Source organism: Dasypus novemcinctus, chromosome 17, assembly GCF_030445035.2.
Source record: "Dasypus novemcinctus isolate mDasNov1 chromosome 17, mDasNov1.1.hap2, whole genome shotgun sequence".
NCBI classification, from domain to species: Eukaryota; Metazoa; Chordata; class Mammalia; order Cingulata; family Dasypodidae; genus Dasypus; species Dasypus novemcinctus.
The window spans coordinates 3982763-4002264 of record NC_080689.1 but is presented as its reverse complement, the minus strand read 5'-3'; the positions used below and the strand labels follow the sequence as shown (position 1 = coordinate 4002264).

The 19502-nt window shown below is 39.1% G+C and overlaps 1 protein-coding gene across 4 annotated transcripts in view; it reads left to right on the top strand.

The window, feature by feature from the left end:
- TMEM131 (transmembrane protein 131) overlaps positions 1-19502 on the top strand; it is a 245049-nt gene that overhangs the window by 95023 nt on the left and 130524 nt on the right. For all 4 annotated transcript variants that reach the window (XM_071208711.1, XM_058278126.2, XM_071208710.1 and 1 more), the window contains exon 3: positions 12067-12107. In XM_071208711.1, coding sequence (XP_071064812.1) covers positions 12067-12107 — 41 coding nt within the window. The remainder of the gene's footprint in view (positions 1-12066; positions 12108-19502) is intronic.

The following is a 19502-nucleotide window of genomic DNA, read 5'->3' as shown; positions in this document are numbered from 1 at the left end:
TTTCAGTTCTGTTGGGTATGTACCTAGAAGTGGGATTTCCTGGTCATGTAGTAACTGCCAAGCTATCTTCCATGCTATTTTACATTCCTATCAACCAACAATGAATGAGTATTCTTACTTCTCCACATCCTTTCTAACACTCATTTTTCATTTTGTAATAGTAGCCATTCTAGTGGGTGTGAAATGGCATCTTGTTGTTTTGATTTGTATTTCCCTGATGACTAATAATGTTGAGCGTTTGTTCATTTGCTTGTTGGGCATATGTGTATATTCTTTGGAGAACTATCTAGTCCAGTCTTTTGCTCATTTTTTTAATTGACTCCTTTGTGTTTTTATTGTTGTTGAGTTATAGGATTGTTTATATACTTTGGATAGTAAGCCCTTATCGATGTGTGGCTTTCAAATATTTTCTCCAATTCTGTAGATTGTCTCTTTGCTTTCATGATAAAGTTGTTCGATACTTTACAGAAGTTTTGAATTTTGATGACTTTCCATTTATCTATTTTTTTTTCTTTTGTTGCTCCTGCTTTTGATGTAAAGAAGCATTGCCTAACACAAAGAAAGCATTGCCTAACACAAAGAAAGCATTGCCTAACACAAGGTCCTGAAAATGTTTTCCTGTGTTTTCTGCTAGGAGTGTTCTAGTTTTGATTCTTATATCAAGGTGTTTGATCTATATTGAGTTAGGTAGACATCCACCCCCATTGTTTTGCATATGGATATCTAGTTTTCGTAGCACCATTTGTTGAAGAGGCCACTCTTTCCCAATTGAGTGAACTTGACATTACACCCTTGTCAGAATTCAACTGGCTAGAGATTTAAGGGTGTACTTCTGAACTCTCAGTATTGATCCCATCAGTCTGCAAGCTTGTTCTTGTGCCAGCACCATACTATTTAGACCAGTGTAGCTTCTTACTAAGTTTTAAAATTGGAAAGTATTAGTCTTGCAGTTTCGTTTTTCTTTTTAAGATATTTTTGACTATTCAGGGCTCCTTGCTCTTTCTGTAATTTCATGATTGGCTTTTCCATTTCTGCAAAGAAGGGTGTTAGAATTTTGATTGGTATTGTGTTGAATCTGTAAATTGCTTTGAGCAGAATCAACACGTTAACAATATTTAGTCTTCCAATCCATAAGTAAAGGCTGTCATTCCATTTATTTAGATCTTTGATTTCTTTTAGCAGTGTGTTGTACTTTTCTCTGTACAAGTCCTTTATATCCTATTTCTATTCTTTTAGTTGCTCTTTTAAATGGAATTGCTTTCTTGATTTCTTTTTCAGAGTGTTCTTCACTGGTGTATAGAAACACTACTTAATTTTGCATGTTGATCTTATATCCTGCCATTTTGTTAAATTTGTTTATTTCCTCTAGTAGCTTTGTTGTAAATTTTTGAGCATGTGATCTAATCATCTACAAAATGTTTATTTCTTCCTTTTCAGTTTGGATGGCCTTTATTTCTTTTTCTTGTCCAGTTGCTCTGGATAGAACTTCCAGCACAATGTTGAATAACAGTGATGACAGTGGTCATTCTTATCTCATTCCTGATCTTAGAGGAAAAATGTTCATTCTTCCCCATTGAATATGATATTAGCTATGGGTATTTCATAGATGCCCTTTATTACCTTGAGGAAATTTCCTTATGTTTCTAGTTTTCTGGGTGTTCTTAAAAAGAAGGGATGCTGGATTTTGTTAGATGCCCTTTCTATCTAGCATCTATTGAGATGATCATGTAGTTTTTTTCCTTCATTATACTAGTGTGGTGTACTATATTAATTGGTTTTCTTATTTTGAACCACCCATGTATATCTGGGATGAATATCACTTGAGCATGATGTATGCTTATTTTGCTGCACTGTTGGGTTCCATTTACTAGTATTTTATTGAGGATTTTTGCATCTATATTCATAAGAGAAATTAGTCTATAATTTTCTTTTCTTGTGGTTTCTTTATCTGGCTTTGGTATTAGGGTGATGTTAGGAAATCTTCCCTTCTCTTCAGTTTTTTTGGAAGAGTTTGAGCAGGATTGGTGCTCTTTCTTCTTGGAATATTTGGTAAAATTTGCCTGTGAAACCACCTGGTCCTGGGCTTTTCTTTTCTGGGAGGTTTTTGATTACTGATTCAGTTTCTTCACTAGTTATTGGTCTGTTGATATCTTCTCTTTCTTATTGAGTCAGCATAAATAGTTTGCATGTTTCTAATGTCCATTTCATCTAGGTTATCTAATTTGTTGGTGTACAATTAGTTGGTGTACTAATTTGTTGGTGTACAATAGTATCCTCTTAATTGTTTTTATTTTTGTAGGGTTGGTAGTAACTTCTTTTCATTTCTGATTTTTGCTATTTGTAGCCTCTCCCTTTTTTTCTGTCATACTGCCTAAATGGTTTGTTGATTATTATTGACCTTCTTACTCAACTAACTTTTGGTTTCGTAGGTTCTCTTTATTGTTTTCTTAATTCTTTATTTCATTTATCTGCTCTAATCTTTATTCCCTTTCTCTTGCTTAGTTTGCATTTAGTTTGCTCTTCCTTTTGTAGATCTTCCATTTGTGAGGTTGATGCTTTGATTTGAAATCTTTCTTTTTTTAAGGCTTTTTTTTTTAAGTAATGAGAGAATAATGAAGGGGCTTCATTATTTTCTTACCTCAATTGCTTTTCTTAAAATTAAAAAAAAAATTTTAATTATAGAAATTTTAGATTTATAGAAAAATCATGTAAAAAATACAGCATTCCCGTATATACCCCTGCTATGGACCTTTACATTTGGGTGGCACTTTTGTTACAACTGATGTAAGATGATTAAAATTGTACCATTAACTATAGTCCATAGTTTATATAAGGTGTATTTTTTCCCCATATACTACTCGGTTATTAGCCCTCCACCAGTGTGGTATATTTGTTACAATCATGAAAGGACATTTTTATACTTGTACTATTAATTATAGTACATAGTACATAGGGTTCACTTTACTATGCAATCCTATGTTTTATCTTTTAATTTTTATCCTAGTAACATATATATGACATTAAATTTACCCTTTTAATCACATTCACATACATAATTCAGTGCTGTTGATTGCACTTACAATATTGTACTACCATCACCACCCTTCATTTCCAAAACTTTACACCCAACCTAAATACAAATTAAGCAGTAATTCCCCATTCTCTATCCTCAACCCAGCCCCTGGTTAGCTATATACTACATTCAAATTCTATGAGTTGACTTATGAATATTTGCTATCAGTGAGGTCATACAATATTTGTCCTTTTCAATCTGGCTTTTTCACTCAATATGATGCTTTCAAGGTTCATCCATGTTGTCACATATGTGAGGACTCGGGGCCTTTTTACAGCTGAATAATATTCCATTGTATGTATACACCACATTTTGTTTATCTGTTTATCAGTTGATGAGCGCTTGAGTTGCTTCCATCTTTTGGCAATTGTGAATAATGCTGCTGTGAACATCAGTGTGCAAATACTTGTCCAAGTCTCTGCTTTCAATTTTTGGAGTATATACCCAGTAGAGAGATTGCTGGGTTATATGATAATGCTATACTTAGCTTTCTAAGAAACTACCTGTTTTTGCACTGCACCTGTACCTACACCATTTTACTTTCCCACCAGCAATGAATGAATATTCTTATTTTTCCACATCCTCTCTAGCACTTGTAACTTTCTGCTTTTTTAGTAGTAGCCTTTCTAGTGGGTGTGATGTGATAGCTCATTGTAGTTTTGATTTTCATTTCTTTAATATCTAGTGATGTTGAGCATCTTTTCATGTACTTTTTAGCTATTTGTTTATCCCTTTGGAGAAAGGACTATTCAGATCTTTTGCCCATTTTTAATTGGGTTATCTTCTTATTGTTGAATTGTAGGAGTTCTTTATTTGTTCTGAATATTAAACCCTTATAGGATATGTAATTTCTAAATATTTTCTCCTATTGAGTAAGTTGTCTACTTTCATGTTAAAGTTCTTTGATGCACACACATTTTTAATTTTGTCCAATTATCTATTTTTTTGTTGCTTGTACTGTGCTTTGGGTGTAAAGTGTGAGAAATGAGTGCCTAATACAAGATCCTAAAGATGTTTCCCTACATTTTCTTGTAGGAATTTTATGGTTCTTGTTCTCATATTTAAGGCTTCAGTCTATTTTGAGTTAATTTTAGTATATGTCATGAGAATAGGGGTCTTCCTTCATTGTTTTGCATATGAATATCCAGTTCTCCCAGCACCATTTATTGAAGAGACTATTCTTCCTCATTAAATGGACTTAGGAGCCTTGTCAAAAATCAGTTGGCTGTAGAGTGAGCCCTCCAACTTTGTTTTTCTTTATCAAGATATTTTTGGCTATTTGGGGTCCCTTACCCTTCCAAATAAATTTGATGATTGGCTTTTCCATTTCTGCAACTTAGGCTGTTGAAATTTTGATTCATAGTATGTTGAATCTGTAAATAATTTTGGATAGAATTGAATCTTCATGATATTTAGTCTTTTAAGCCATGAACATGGGATGTCCTTCCATTTATTTAGCTCTTCCTTCAATTTTTTTAACAATGTTTTATAGTTTTCCGTGTACCAAGTTCTTTATATCCTTTGTTAAATTTTCAGTACTTTAAATATATCAGACCACTGCCTTCCTGCTGCCCTGGTTTCTGATGAGAAGTTGGCGGTTAGTCTTATTGAGGATCCCTTGAATGTGATGAACCTCTTTTCTCTTGCTGCTTTCAGAAGTCTCTTTGTATCTTTGACATTTGACACTCTGATTAGTATGTGTCTTGTAGTAGGTCTGTTAGGATTTATTCTGTTGAGAGTATGTTGCATTTCTTGTACATGTATATTTGTCTTTCATAAGAATTGGGAAATTTTGGCCCATTATTTCCTCACCTATTCTTTCTGCCCCGTTTCCCTTCTCTTTTCCTTCTGGGACACCAGTAATGTGTATGTTTGTGCTTTCATGTTGTCAGTCCAGTTCCCAAGACACTGCTTAATTTTTTCTATTATTTTTTTCTATCTCTTTTTCTCACTACATGATTTTGATTTTTCCTGTCTTCTTGCCCATTGATTCTTTCTTCTACCTGTTCAGATCTGTTGCAGTATGTCTCTACTATATTTTAAGTCTCCATTATTTGTTCCTTTCAGCCTCACAATTTCTGTTATGTTTCTTTTTATACTTTCAAATTCTTTATGCTTATACCTTTTCTTCTCAGTATCATTTAGGTCTATATCCATATTTTCCTTCTTATCCTTGAATTGATATGGGACATTTGTTTGAACCTCTTTGATGAGTTGTTTCCAATTTTGTGTCTCCTCTGAAATTTTAATTTGTTCCCTTAAATGATTTTGACTTGTCATATTTTGCTGATATCTGGGCATCCAATTATTTTGATGTGTTAACACCAAAGACCAGTATCTTCCCTCTTTCTGGGATTTAATTGATTGGCTTTGTGTTAAGGCTTTTATTTGATGCTTGGTCCAACTTATTCTCAACCTTAAGAGTAGTTTGTGGGTGGGGAGCTGTGTGGGGACCTCATATTTTTTTAATGTAAACTATTAAAAAGATAAATAAAGACACACAAAGAGTAGTTTGTGTTCAACTGTTCAGATTTTCACAACTCTTTATCTGATTCTTGCTCTGGATAATGTAGTACAAGTTTTAAGATTGCATTTTTTTGTACAATTGTGTTGCCTCCATGAGAAAGCTTCCTTTCCTCTGTTCTTTCTCAGGGAACCTTCATCTGTTCTGTTTGGTTTTGTGCAGAAGTTTTCCCCCCAGTTTATATGATTTGTTTAAATTCTTTCCCCTAGTTTCCCCTGTTCCTTTCACTTTTCAGTTCTGGTCCCTGTCCTATCTTGCGGTAGTATAGTGTTCCTGTTTTTTTGCTTTTTAATTTTTTTTTATTTTTGTTTGTTTTGTTTGTTTTTTTTTTCTTTTTCCAAATTCTACTCAATTTATTCATTTTTTAAAAAGATATTACATTAAAAAAGTATATATATGAGGTCCCCATTTGCCCCCACCACCACTACCCCCACAGTAACACTCTCCCCCATCATCATGTCACATCCATTGCGTCTGGTGAGTACATCTCCAGCTATCGCTGCACCCCATGTCCCGTGTTCCACACCATAGCCCACACTTTCCCACGTTCCATCCAGTGGGCCATGGGAGGACATACAACATCCAGCAATTGTCCCTGGGGCACCACCACCCAGGACAACTCCAAGTCCCAAGAATGCCTCCACATCTCTTCTTTTCCTCCCATTCCCTGCACCCAGCAGCCACCATGGCCACTTTTTCCACATCAGTGCCACATTTTCTCAATTATTAACCACAATAGTTAATGAATAGAATATCATTAAATCCACTCTGATCCTTACTGTATTCCTCCTTCCTGTGGACCTTGGCTAGGTTGTGTCCATTCCACATCTATGTCAAGAGGGGGTTTAGATTCCACATGGATGTTGGATGCAATCCTCCTGCTTTCAGTTGTAGGCACTCTAGGCTCCATGGTGTGGTGGTTGACATTCTTCAACTCCATGTTAGCTGAGTGGGGTAAGTCCAATAAATCAGAGTGTAGGAGCTGAAGTCTGTTGAGGCTCAGGGTCTGGCTATCCTATTGTCAGTCCAGAGATTCAAATCCCCTAGATATATCTTAAGCCCCAGCACCAACTACAATTCCAGTAAAGTAGCATGAAAGGCTTGTGAAAAGAGATCCCATCTGAGTCCAGCTCCATCACGCAGAAACACCAGCACCAAAGAAGGGCCAACTGGCATGGCAGTGAACCCCATCTGTCATGACCATAGAACCTGTGGGTCTCTTTAGCCCTCAAAAGGACCAATATCTGGGGTTGTATCTACTTTATCTGTCTCTGAGACTCTGCTCAGGTGAGCATAAGGGCAATCCTTCTGACAACCTCCAGACTCTTTTTTTAGAGACTCATAGCCATATGAACTCATTTGTCTTTTCCATTTCCCCCTTAGTTTAGGTCAAACAGCATTTTTAACTCCTGTTGTTATATGTAGACAGGGATATTCTGCTGGTCCACATTGAACCTTTAATTTAAGGTCATTTTCTAGTTATGTCATCAGCTGGTACTTGGTAGTGATCCCTTGGTGCCAGGGAGGCTCATCCACAGGTGTCACGTCCCACGCTGGGGGGAAGGCATTGCATTTACATGCTGAGTTTGGCTTTGAGACTGGCCACATTTGAATAACACAGAGGCTGTCAGGAGGGAACTCTTAGGCACAGTGCTGCTCTAAGCCTTGTTCTTATTTCAGGTGTATAGGCTCACAAGCATAGTCATTAGTATCAGGGGCTCACTGTTGGACCCTCATTCCTTCCTGATCCTTACTGTTGCACCTGGGGGACTGCCGCTGCTCCCCTAGGGACCACGACAGAGCCCTCCCTCCCCGCCGGCCAGGAACCCAGTACCCCCCCAGCTGTTGTTTTTAATTGTTTCCACTATGAGTATATCCAAACATTTCCATGCACCCTGGACACATGCCCTGTATAACTCCCTGTCAACCATATATCACCTGTCAATAACATCCCATGCCAGTATTCCTCCGCTACCATTGTTGAACCACTCTGTGATCCAAAACTTCCTGAAAAGTGAAGCCCAATATAATGTCAGGTTCCCTTACTAGTAAAATGGAATATAGCGCTGAGTTTAAAGGTTAGATATAGAATACATTTTGATTTGGAAAAATTCTACTTTTGTTTGTTTTTTTTTCTGTGAGGCCTTTCTGCTTCTGGTTTCTTCCACCCTGGGGAACCAAATAGGATCAATCCAGAAAGGTGGGTCAATCCAAAAAGCCTATTTTGTGTTCAGGTGATCCAGCCAACAGAAACTGGATTAAATGTTGTATTAGTTAGCCAAAGGGTTGCTGATGCTAAATACCAGAAATTGGTTGATTTTTATAAAAGGTATTTATTTGGGATAGAAACTTATAGTTACCAGGCCGTAAAGCATAAGTTACTTCCATCACCAAAGTCTCTTTCCACATGCTGGAGCAAGATGGCTGCTGACGTCTGCCAGGGTTCGGGCTTCCTGGGTTCCTCTCTTCCTGGGGCTCATTTCTCTCCAGGCTCAGTTCCTCTGCTTTCTCCACAAGGCCAGCTGTAGACTCTCAGGCAAACAGTTCTGTCTCTCTTCCAGAGGCCTCTGCCTGTGTTTAATGGAGACAGTTCTCCTTCCTTACATATCTCCTTCTCCCTGTGTTTACTTCCTGGGCTCCAGGATCAAAACTCCAACTAACTCCTGTGCCTTGTCATTTTCTCTGTGAGCCCCCACCCACGGGGGGAGGGGCAGGGACTCAACGTCCTACTGACAATCAAAGTCTTAATCATTTTTTAATCAGGTAAAAGTGAAACCTCTGAATACAGTATACTCTCATATGCCCAGTGGAAAAGACCAGTTTACAAACATAATCCAGTATCTCTTTTTGAAATTCATAAACAATATCAAACTGCTACAAATGTGAAAGCCTCTTGCCAACAGTTCTGCCACAGTTACCCGCCCCTGCCCAAGGGCCCCCTTTGTATGAAGCACAGCTCATCAGCTTATGTTCTGCCCTCAATAGCTTGTATTCCACCCCCTGTCTCTGTGGACTTGGGTCCTTGTGCCTGGATATGTGTGGGGTAACACTTGCTGCTCTGAGTGGTTCTATAAGTCTGCATCTGTGGCTGGAGGGTGGAGGGACCCAGGCTACTCTCACTTAGCGATGACTCCCAAACTTCACAGGACCAAGTGAGGGGGAGAAAAGGCAGGTCTGGGAAGGAAATTTCCTGCCCTTGGAGATTATTTTTCTTTTTCTTTGATACAGAATTTTTGGAGTCCTTCTCCAGTCTCAGTCATTCTCCAGAGTTATAAGCAAGTGTGATTTGTCCTTTTATTAGCTGATTCTGAGCGAGATTATGTCACCATTTTGATGATATCATTCCATCTCTTTCTTCTTTTTTAATTGTAAGTGTTTAGACTACAGATTTTCCTCTGAGCACTGCTTTTGCTGTATCCCATAGGTTTTGCTATGTTAAGAATTCCACCCTCCACTCCCTATGAAATAGTCACTCCTCCTCCCAGGTGTTGTATGTTTTAAGGGTAATCCTTTGCCCTGGGCCATTTTGACCTAACTTTCTTACACTTGCTGCCTGCAAACTCCTTCTACCTGAAGGGCACATAATGGGGTGAGGAGCCAGAGCAGAGTGTCCTGGTTCAGATGTTCAGCTTGGCACCTGACAAGATTGCCCCCTCATATAGGTGACATATGTCCAGCGTACATATGTGCATAGTAGCCACTCTGCTCCCTCTGGAATAGTGCCAGGGACCACAGTGGGAGTGCAGGCCGACTGCACACCATGCTGGGAGCGACTGGGAGTGATGCCAGCAAGGGCACCGCTAATGTCTCCTGTTGTTTAGGTTGCCTTCTCTTGATTTGGCACTTGTCCAGTTCCTGGACGTGCTTTCTTTAACTGTTTTCTGGAGGTGTGAGAAGTATGGCTCAGGTTTTACTAGTTTTTGATTTCTAGCATGAGGTGATTCTTTCTGCCTCTTTGGTCTTCCATGTTGTTGTCGTCTTTGTCCCTTCTAGCCCTTATCATAGTAATAAAGTTCTTTTACATTCTCTTAACTGATGATTCCAGTGTCCGTGTCATATCTGAATATGGTTCTCATGATTGTTTTATTCCTTTCAGTCTGTGCTTTATTTGGTCTTCTGGCTTTCTTGTAATTTTTTGTTGAAAGCCAGACATATTTTAATAATGTAATGGGAACTGAGATAAGTAGATCTAGAGTGAGGATTTATGTTGCTCTGGCTAGGAGTTGGGCTGTGTTTAATATTTGTTGTAGGTGCACATGCCAGAGACTTTGGATTCCTCTCCTGTCCTTGTTTTTGTCTCCCTGTTGACTTTGGGCCTCCCTAGGTGCTCCTTCTCAGAGAGTCTCCACTTGGAAGGTCTTTCTCCTGTAGTCTTCTGTAATACTGGAGCCCATTAGTGTGGGGTCAGGTGTGGGTGAGAGAGAGAATGTGGTCTATAATCATGTGATTAAATCTTAGTTTTTCATGGGCCTGTGTCTCTGGGTTATGACCCTCACAGCTGATTTTCCATTGGTATAGATTTTTGTCCCCTTCTTTGGTAAGATTGGAAGGCTAGAGATGGGTAGAGTGGGAGGACTAGACCTGCGCTATAGCATCTTTCTAGTGACTAGTGTTCTGTAAAATTGTGATAAATGACACTTCATATTTTTCTACATCTAGTCTAGTTACTAAATGGATTTCTGCTCATGCTGCACAGGATTTAAGTTGAGCAAGAATTTGGACTTTACCCATGTCTTACATTTATGTCATTTATTTATGATAACAATAAGTATTTTATTACAAATATTTTCAAACTTACAGAAAAGTTTACATAATTTTACAGTGAACATCTTTATACCTACCCCCTAAACTCCTCAATTAACATTGTGCTCTATTTATTTTATTTATAGCTGGTTGATTTCTTTTAATTTCTACAGGTATACATTAGCATTTGTCTTTATTCTTCAACATGGCCCTTCTCTCTTCTCCTAGAACTTAGAGCTAGTATCTTGCCATTCACTATGATGCTGGCACCATTGATTTTGTGGGGTGATTTTGTACCTCTATTATTTGTAGCGTTGTTTCAGGCAATTAATTTTTGAAAGACAGCTGCTTACCCTAATGATTTTTAACAGAATGCATATAATATTCATAAGAAAAGGTAAAGAACTTTTCCTTTAAGTACAAAAAATAGAAGAGTTCAATGAACATTCACTTACCACTCAGCTAGATCCAGCAATTAATATTTTGCCATATTTGATTTATATGTACCCCACACACACTGCACACACACATGCACTTACTTTATATAGGTGGAACAGTTTATAGAATGTTATAGATATCCTGACATTTCACCCCAGCATGCATCTTCAAGAAATAAGGACATTTTCCCACATATGCCATAGTTTTTGCATGTACATTCTCCACAGTACCATTACAAAATAATTATATATTGGGGGGAAAAATAACACCACAGCTCTATCGTTTATTTTAATTATAACAGAACTAAGCTTTTGGGCTAATTTGCTGGCAGTGTTCCTGAGCACTTTGGTGTTTTCTCGGCCACTGTTACAAAGACTTCATTTCCTTCATCACCTGAGCTATAGCAAATGCCTCACCAATTTCCTACTGTCTTTCTCGTCCTCCTCTAATCCACCATCTACACTACAGACAGAATAATGTCTTTAAAACCTAAATTAGACTGTCTGTCTCTGTCTCTTTTACTCCTTCAGATCCCCAGCTTTGCGTTTGGATCCAGCACCATCCAAGCACTTCGCCGTGGTTTATAGGCCACAGCATAGCCCCTCCAACCGCATTTTCCCCTTCCTTCCCCATCCCCTCTGAGCCCCAGCCAGACATACCTGCTCTCTCTTTCTTGAACAAGCTGAACTCGCCCGTTGGGGGCCTTTGCGTGCTGTTTTCTCCTCTGCCACCACAGTCCTGCTTCTACAGCCTGGTTTTTAGTGTTCGGTTTCAGCTTAAATGTTACTTTTTCGGACTGGCCTTCCCTCATGACATATTTGAGCACGTTGCCTATTTCCCATCTTTCTCAGTATCTTTATAATATATATTCATTGTCCTTTTTAGTGTTTAAATGCATATTTATTACCTGTGTAATGCTGGCTCCCACCTCTGCACCTTGATTTCCATGGTAACAGGGACAGTCACACACCAGCACCTGCATGCAGGTGATAAGTGGTGCATGAGCAAGAGACATAGGTAGCCTTGCATGGCCTTACAGAGCGAGGGTGAAGGGGAACTTAAAAGCACCATCACATTACTTTGTATCACTACTATGTATATTTAAAATGAGATTCAAATTGTATTCTCATTTGTACTGTGGCAAGTTTGGGGATCAGGTTGAACCTGGAAATCCAAATGAGTTTAAGATCAAAGTCAAAACTCTAAGAAAACATTTTGGTCATTCTGTATATCTGAAGTATAAAGGTTTGATTTCAGTATTTTCACCAATATTTTTTTCCTTTTTCAGACTGAGACAACTCTGGGACTCAGTTCATATCAGCAGAAAAGGTAAGGCACATATATACAGTACAGATGCTAACATAGTTTCACTTCTTCTGGAGAATTCCTGCAGTTCTCCCCTATCTTTCCCTCCACTTTTTTTGGTGAAGAGAGAATAACAAATTACAAATCACATATTATGTATCACATTACTTCTAAACACTGCGTATGAAAGCAGGTTTATTTATTTATTTATTTTTTATGGTTGAGAAATTTTACTTTATTATTTTTTAAAGATTTGTTTATTTCTCTCCCCTCACCCCCCCCCGACCCCCGCCCCGGTTGTCTGTTCTCTGTGTCTATTTGCTGCATCTTCTTTGTCCGCCTCTGTTGTTGTCCGTGGCTCGGGAATCTGTGTTTCTTTTTTTTTTTTAAAGATTTATTTATTTATTTAATTTCCCCCCCTCCCCTGGTTGTCTGTTCTCGGTGTCTCTTTGCTGCGTCTTGTTTCTTTGCTGCGTCTTGTTTCTTTGTCCGCTTCTGTTGTCGTCAGCGGCACGGGAAGTGTGGGCGGCGCCATTCCTGGGCAGGCTGCTCTTTCTTTTCACGCTGGGCGGCTTTCCTCACGGGCGCACTCCTTGCGCGTGGGGCTCCCCCACGCGGGGGACACCCTTGCGTGGCACGGCACTCCTTGCGCGCATCAGCACTGCGCATGGCCAGCTCCACACGGGTCAAGGAGGCCCGGGGTTTGAACCGCGGACCTCCCATATGGGAGGCGGATGCCCTAACCACTGGGCCAAAGTCCGTTTCCCCGAAAGCAGGTTTAAATGTGCATTGTGCAGAATTCCTCACCCTGTCATATACAAGAGGGGGAGGATTTTTCATAGCTTACAATGGCCTTGCGATTCCCTGGTGTTTTCTTTTGTGGCCATCCCTTGCCTTTTAGGGACTGGCCCTGCTGCCTTCTCTTCTCACCAATGCTCTGCCCGCAGGCCCTGGAGGAGGAGCCAGGAGGTGCAACCCAGTCCTGCATCTAACAGCAATCCCTTTTAAGAGACTCCCGATGAAAACAGGGGTTGTTTTACCCTCATACATTATGAAATTATACGCATGTTTGTGAATGTGCAGATACCTTCCTCACCCTACCCCACCTCCACGTTCCTTGGTCTTTTGGAAGTTTCTCAATGTGTGTTAGAGGGCCAGTGTGAAAGAAAGATAATGGCCTCATTCCCCTTCCACATCCTGGTATCCAAAGAGAAGGAGGGGTGTCAGGGAATCGGAGAACCGCTTCCTCCTGCAGCTGCTGGATGCTCATCCCTGTCCTTCAAGGGTTTTAACTTCAGGGATTCAACATGATGGAACTGAGCCAGGAGCTACTGGTCAACCCCCTACTGCCTGTTCCAGCGGGTGCCCCCAGGGGCGGCTGGAATCCTGGCAGTGGTAGAAATGAACTTCCCAGATAAGGAACCCAATTCACAGATTTAAGAACCCAATTTTTTAGAAACACATCTCTTTTAAGGTATATGCTTTATTTCATCATTGTGTTTATTCTTGAAATAAAAGCAGACCAACTTTGTTTTTTAAAATTACTAATAAGCAAATTAGCTAATGAAATCAGACATTTTATATACTACTAAAGTGATCACAGCAACATCAGATGTCCCTGGAAGGGCTGGAATGCCCAGGTGAATGTCCTTGGACTCGTGAATGCAGATTGCACCAACATAGAGTTTTGTTTTGAGAGAGAAATACCAAATATTCAGATTAAGGGTAGGACACTTAAAACTTTATTTCACAAATATAATAAAAATCCTTAAATATTCACTGTGTTTGTTCTTTTACCTCTTCTATCTGCGGTGACCTGGCCTTGCTTCCCAGTGGTTCTTTCTGTCCTCCCTAATCTTACCTGCGCTGTTTGAAGCTGCCCTACATGTGCACCCTGACCAAAGCTGTACCCACTGCCTTCCAGCTGCATGCCACTTCTCCAGCCTTCACCATTCCGCAGATATTTTCGGTACTAAGGTGGATTGTTTACAGACTATTGCAAGCCTGCCTTGATGCCGACCATCTCAGAATCTTAGAACTCACGCATTGAGAGCCAGAAGAATGGAGTGAAAAGCATACTTGTTACATTGTGCTTCTTCTTTGCTCCTTTGTCCCAGCACTTAGGAAATTAGCTGTGGAATTTTACTGGTCTACATTTATGAAGAAGATGTTATTTCTTCATGATCAAAGTCTAGGGTTTAAGTTATTTCCCTAGTATAGCAAAGAATTTGCATCAGTGTTTATTATATCATGTTACACTTATCTGTTATTTATATCTAACAAACCACCCCAAAACTTAGTCCAGAGAACAACCATTTTATTATGCTCCTAGACTCTATAGGCCAGGAATTCAGGCACAGTAAAGGCAGCTTGCCTGTGCCGTGCTAATTGTCACCTCAACTGGGGAGACTCAGCAGCTGGGAATGGCTCGATGGCTGGGAGCTGGAGGCATGTTCACGCTTGTCTGGGAGTTGAGGCTGTTAGCGGGGAAATTAGCAGTCAGAGTGTTGCATACCATGCTTACCTGTGGGCCTCTCCGTGTCATCTAGTCACATGGACGAGTTCGGGCTTCTTCATAGCATAATGGCTAGAGTGAACATCCCCGAGAGAACCAGGTATCACTTTTTATGACTTGGCCTTGGAAGTCACAAAGCATCGCTTCTGTCATTTGCTATTGGTCCCCCAGTCACTTAGGTCGGCCTGGATTCAAGGTGGGCAGAGGCAGAGGCCCCCATGTATCAATGGCAGGAGTATCAGAGAATTTAAAACTGTCACACTTCATATTTGTGTTTGTGTGTGTATATGTATGTGACTAGTGCCATGAATTGGATAAACTTTTGGTTCAACTTGTTATGCAGTAACCTATGGATATGGGAATGGATTGGGCATTTAAATATACAAGTATAAATTTTTATTTTGAGCCTAATGTCAACCAATTAAAAACTAAAGAGCCATATTTATAGATTACCCTTAAGTCATTTTAAAATTTCTATGACATGGAAAAGCAAGTGCAATATCCACACTTGTCTGGCATGTGATATTGATAACATAGCTCCCATGCTGGATGAATCCAGTCATTTATATGTGGCTCAGTGCTGCACAATCAAATTAAACTCTGCCAGAGCTCTCATTCAAATAGTAATTTTAACGAAAATGTATACATAAAATGTGAAATGAAAATGTAAGATTTGACTAAGGCAGAAACTGTCATATAATCACAGATTCTAATGACGAGACCATAGTAGATTGGTTGAGGCACCTGTTTGCCACGTGAGGAAGCTGAGACTTCAGGGCTATGCAATGGGGAAATAAACAATAAGCCACCAAATAAATAAGGAAAATACCAGTTAGACATCTGGGATAGAGAGGACTCAGTTGCTCCTTTAGACTGGATGTTCGGGGGGTCCTCTCTGAGATGACATTTATGCTTAGCATGTGAAGGTTGTAGGGAAGAACATGTCAGGCAGGTGAGCAGCTAGTGCAGAGGTCTTGTATTGGGAGCAGTGTTATTGTTAGTATATTCTTGGTGTGATAAGAGCTGGAAGTATTAGTGAATACAGACCTTCTTAGAAGAAGGAGGGATGTGTGCACGTCTCTGTGTATGTGTATACTCAGTACCCTCAAGAAGAATCGGGTCATCTGATCTCTAGGTTTCATGGTGCCTCTTTCTCTCAGTTGGGAAATAAGCCAAAAATCTTGGGTTAGGGAATATTTTTTCACATTGAGGTGGTTAAGGTTCTTTAACAGTACAATTTGCTTATTATTAAATACAACAATTACTGTTGCCTACAGTTAACCCACTAGGAGATTGTAGTTAGATCCAAATCTTGGTAGTATCTTCAGGGCAGATAAAATCTGCTGACAGTTGCAATTTGACTGATAATCTATTTTAAGTTTTGCAAAAAAAAAAGCTAAAGGAAATGTGCTTAAGTTGTTTTTTAAGATTTTATTAGGGTTTACTTTGATTTTCTAACTCTGGAGCATTTAGTTGCACATGAAGTGACATGTATGCAAAAAAGATGGTGCTTCTTGGCATGAATTTTGAAGACTGTGGTAAGCTGATGATAGGCAAGTCAACATTATCAAAAGAGAGTTTAAGAAATGGTTTGCTTTGCATTACACTGCAGCAGCAGATGTTAGTAAGCTTCTTTGAGCAGACTACTACATTTACTTTTTAAAAAGCAGTAAATTACTTCTACCTTAAAATAACTGTGGCAGAGTAGAGAGTTCCAAAATGGTGGTATGAGGAGCTTGGGGACTTCTTCCCCAGAAAGTCATCTTTTAAGCTTGTCATAATTAGCAAAGACTGTCAGTCAGAGCCTCTGGAGATTGATCAGGGGCTGTAAATGAATTGAGAAACTTTTATTCAACAAAATCTATGGAAACTTGGTAAAAACAGGGGTGGCCATGGCATTTGAGCTAGGGACTCCACCCGGCCTCCCTCAGCTCTGCCTTGTGGGTTGAACCTTTTTAGCCACTTGGCAGCCACGTGCCCGTTCCCATCTCTCAGCACCCTTGGATGGATATTGCAGGTGGTTTTGGCAGCCAGAGGACATTGTCAGATCCCGTTTCCACAGACTCTGTGCTGCAGAAGGCTTATGATGGGAGGCTGGCAGCCATGGGTGGTGCTTGGTGTCCTCCACCCTGAACTCCTGCTATGGAGGCAGGATCTAGACAGGCAGTTTGTAAAAAGAACAGTCCTTCTCTCCTGCACAGCTCTGTGTTGCAGGATAACTGTTCTGGTGGGTTTGGCAGCTGAGTTACAGGCCCTATATCCCTCCGTTTCCTAGGGTATTAGGCCTATTCTGGGGAGATTTGGCAGCCAGTGAACATAGGGATAACTCTGATAAAAGATATGTAAGACCTGTTTATTAAAATCTGCAAACACTGCTGAGAGGAATTTAAAAAACCTGAACAAATGGAGAGATGATACCATGTTTATGGGGGTCAGAAGATCAATATCATTAAGATGTCAATTCTCCCCAAATTGATTTATAGATTCAATGCAATCCCAATCAGAATCCTAACAGGCATCTTGTAGAAATTGCCTACGGTTTAGCTGATTCTAAAATTCATATGGAAAAGAAAATAATCTAGAACAGTCAAAACAACAGTGTAATATTCAGTGTCTTGCAACTTATCAAAGAATATTGAACATGCCAAGAAGCAAGAAAATGTGACCTGTAATCAAGAAAAACATCATTCAATAGAAACAGACCTAGACATGACAGAGATGATGAAAGTAACAGATGGAGAATTTAATTCATCTATTTTATATGTTCAGAGATTTAAAGGGAAACATGAACATAATGAGGGAAAATGGCTTATAATAAACTACCAAATGGAACCTCTAGAGCTGAGAAATAGTTTCTGAAATGCAAATTTCACTGGGTAGGTTTAACAGCAGATTAGACATTACAAAAGAAATGTTCAGTGAATTTCAAAACATCACCTCTTACCAGAATTTCTAGCCTGCCAGCTTCCCCTAAAGAATTGGACTCAAGTGTTCTTAATCATCATCTCTGCCAGAATTTCTAGCCTGTAGCCCATTGTACAGAATTTGGACTTGCCAACCCTCACAGTTGCTGAGCCAATTCCTTATAATACATTTCCTTATATATATTCTGTTGGTTCTTTCTTTCTGGAAAACCCTGACTGATACACACATCCATCATCAATAAATATTGGCTATTTTCTTGCAGCCTTTCCTATAGAATGTCTCATTATACTTGTTAATTTTTGCTTATCTAATATAGGTTAGAAATGGTCTCAGTGCAGTTTTATTTTTGTATTTCTGTAATTGTGAGTGATACTATTTCCGTATGTTTAAGAGCCATGCTTATATCTATATCATGTCTTAGTATTGTCTGTTCATGTCTATTGCCCATTTTTCCATAGGACTTTTAATCTTTATTGACTCAACTTTTTTATTGTTACAAAACAATAAAATATATTTTATGTAACATAAAATTAGACATTTTAACCATTTTTAAGTGTACAAGTCAGTGACATAATTAGATTCACAGAGTTGTATAACCGTCAGCACCATTTACCCCCCCAAAGTTTTCATCACCCTAAAGAGAAACTCTGCACTCATTAAGCAATAACTCCCCAATCCCTTCCCCCACACCCTTGCCCCTTATAACCTATATTTTCATTTCTGGCCCCATGAATTTGCTTATTCTAGTTATGTCAGTGAGGTCATACAATATTAGCCCTTTTTGTATCTGGCTTATTTTACTCAACATGATGTCTTTAAGGTTCATTATGTTGTAGCATGTATCAGAACTACATTCTTTATTATGGCTGAATAATATTCCATTGTGTGTATATATAATTTTGTTTATCCATTTTTCTGTTGATGGACAGTTGAGTTGCTTCCATCTTTTGGGTATTGTGAAAATGCTGCTGTGAATATCAGTGTGCAAATGTCTATTTGAGTCCTGCTTTCAGTTCTTTTGGATATATACCTAGAAGTGGGATTATCAGATCATATGGTAATTAATTCTGTGTTCAACTTTCTGAGAAACCACCAAACTGATGTCCTCAGTGGCACTTTAAAGACATCATCCTGCTGCCTTCAGGCCTCCAGGTTTCCGATGAGGTGTCAGCTGTAGATCTTACTGAGGATCCCCTGAATGTGAGGAGTTGCTTCTGTCTTGCTGCTTTCAAAGTCCTCACCTTGTCTTTAGCTCTTAATAGTAAGTTTGATTATAATGTGTCTTGAGTTTTTCATACTTGGAGTTTGTTGAGCTCTTAGATGCATAGATTCTTGTCTCTCATCATATTTGGGAATATTTCAGCCATTATTTATTCAAATATTTTTTCTGCCCCTTCTTCTGTCTTTCTCACATATGTTGGTCTGCTTGATGGTGACTCACAAGTCAGGTAGATATTTTTCACTCTTTTTGATTCATTTTTCTTTTTGTTCCTCACACTGGATGATTTCAATTGTCCTATCTTCAAGTTCACTGATTTTTTTGTTTTGTTTTGTTTATTCAAGTTGGCTGTTGAACCCCTTTAGTGAAATTTTCATTTCCATTATTTTACATTTCAGCCCTAGAATTTCTATTTGGTTCCTTTATATAATTTCTAGTTTTTAAATTGATATTCGCATTTGCTCATACATTGCTTATTCAGAATAAGCTTTTGACCATATTTCAGACAGTTTTAAACTCTTTATCTAGGAAGTCCAATTTCTGGGCTTCCCCATGGATGGATCCTGTTTTCTCCTTTTTTTTTTTTTTCCTGTTTTTTTTTTTTTTCCTTTGAATGGGCCATGCTTGAGTTTTTGTTGAAAACAGAATGTCTGGTTATTATAATGTGATAGTTATGGAAGTCAGATCTCCCCCTTCCCAAGAATGTGCTGAGAGCTTACTTGGTTCAGCCAGTGTTTTCAAAAATTTTCTTGATGGCCAT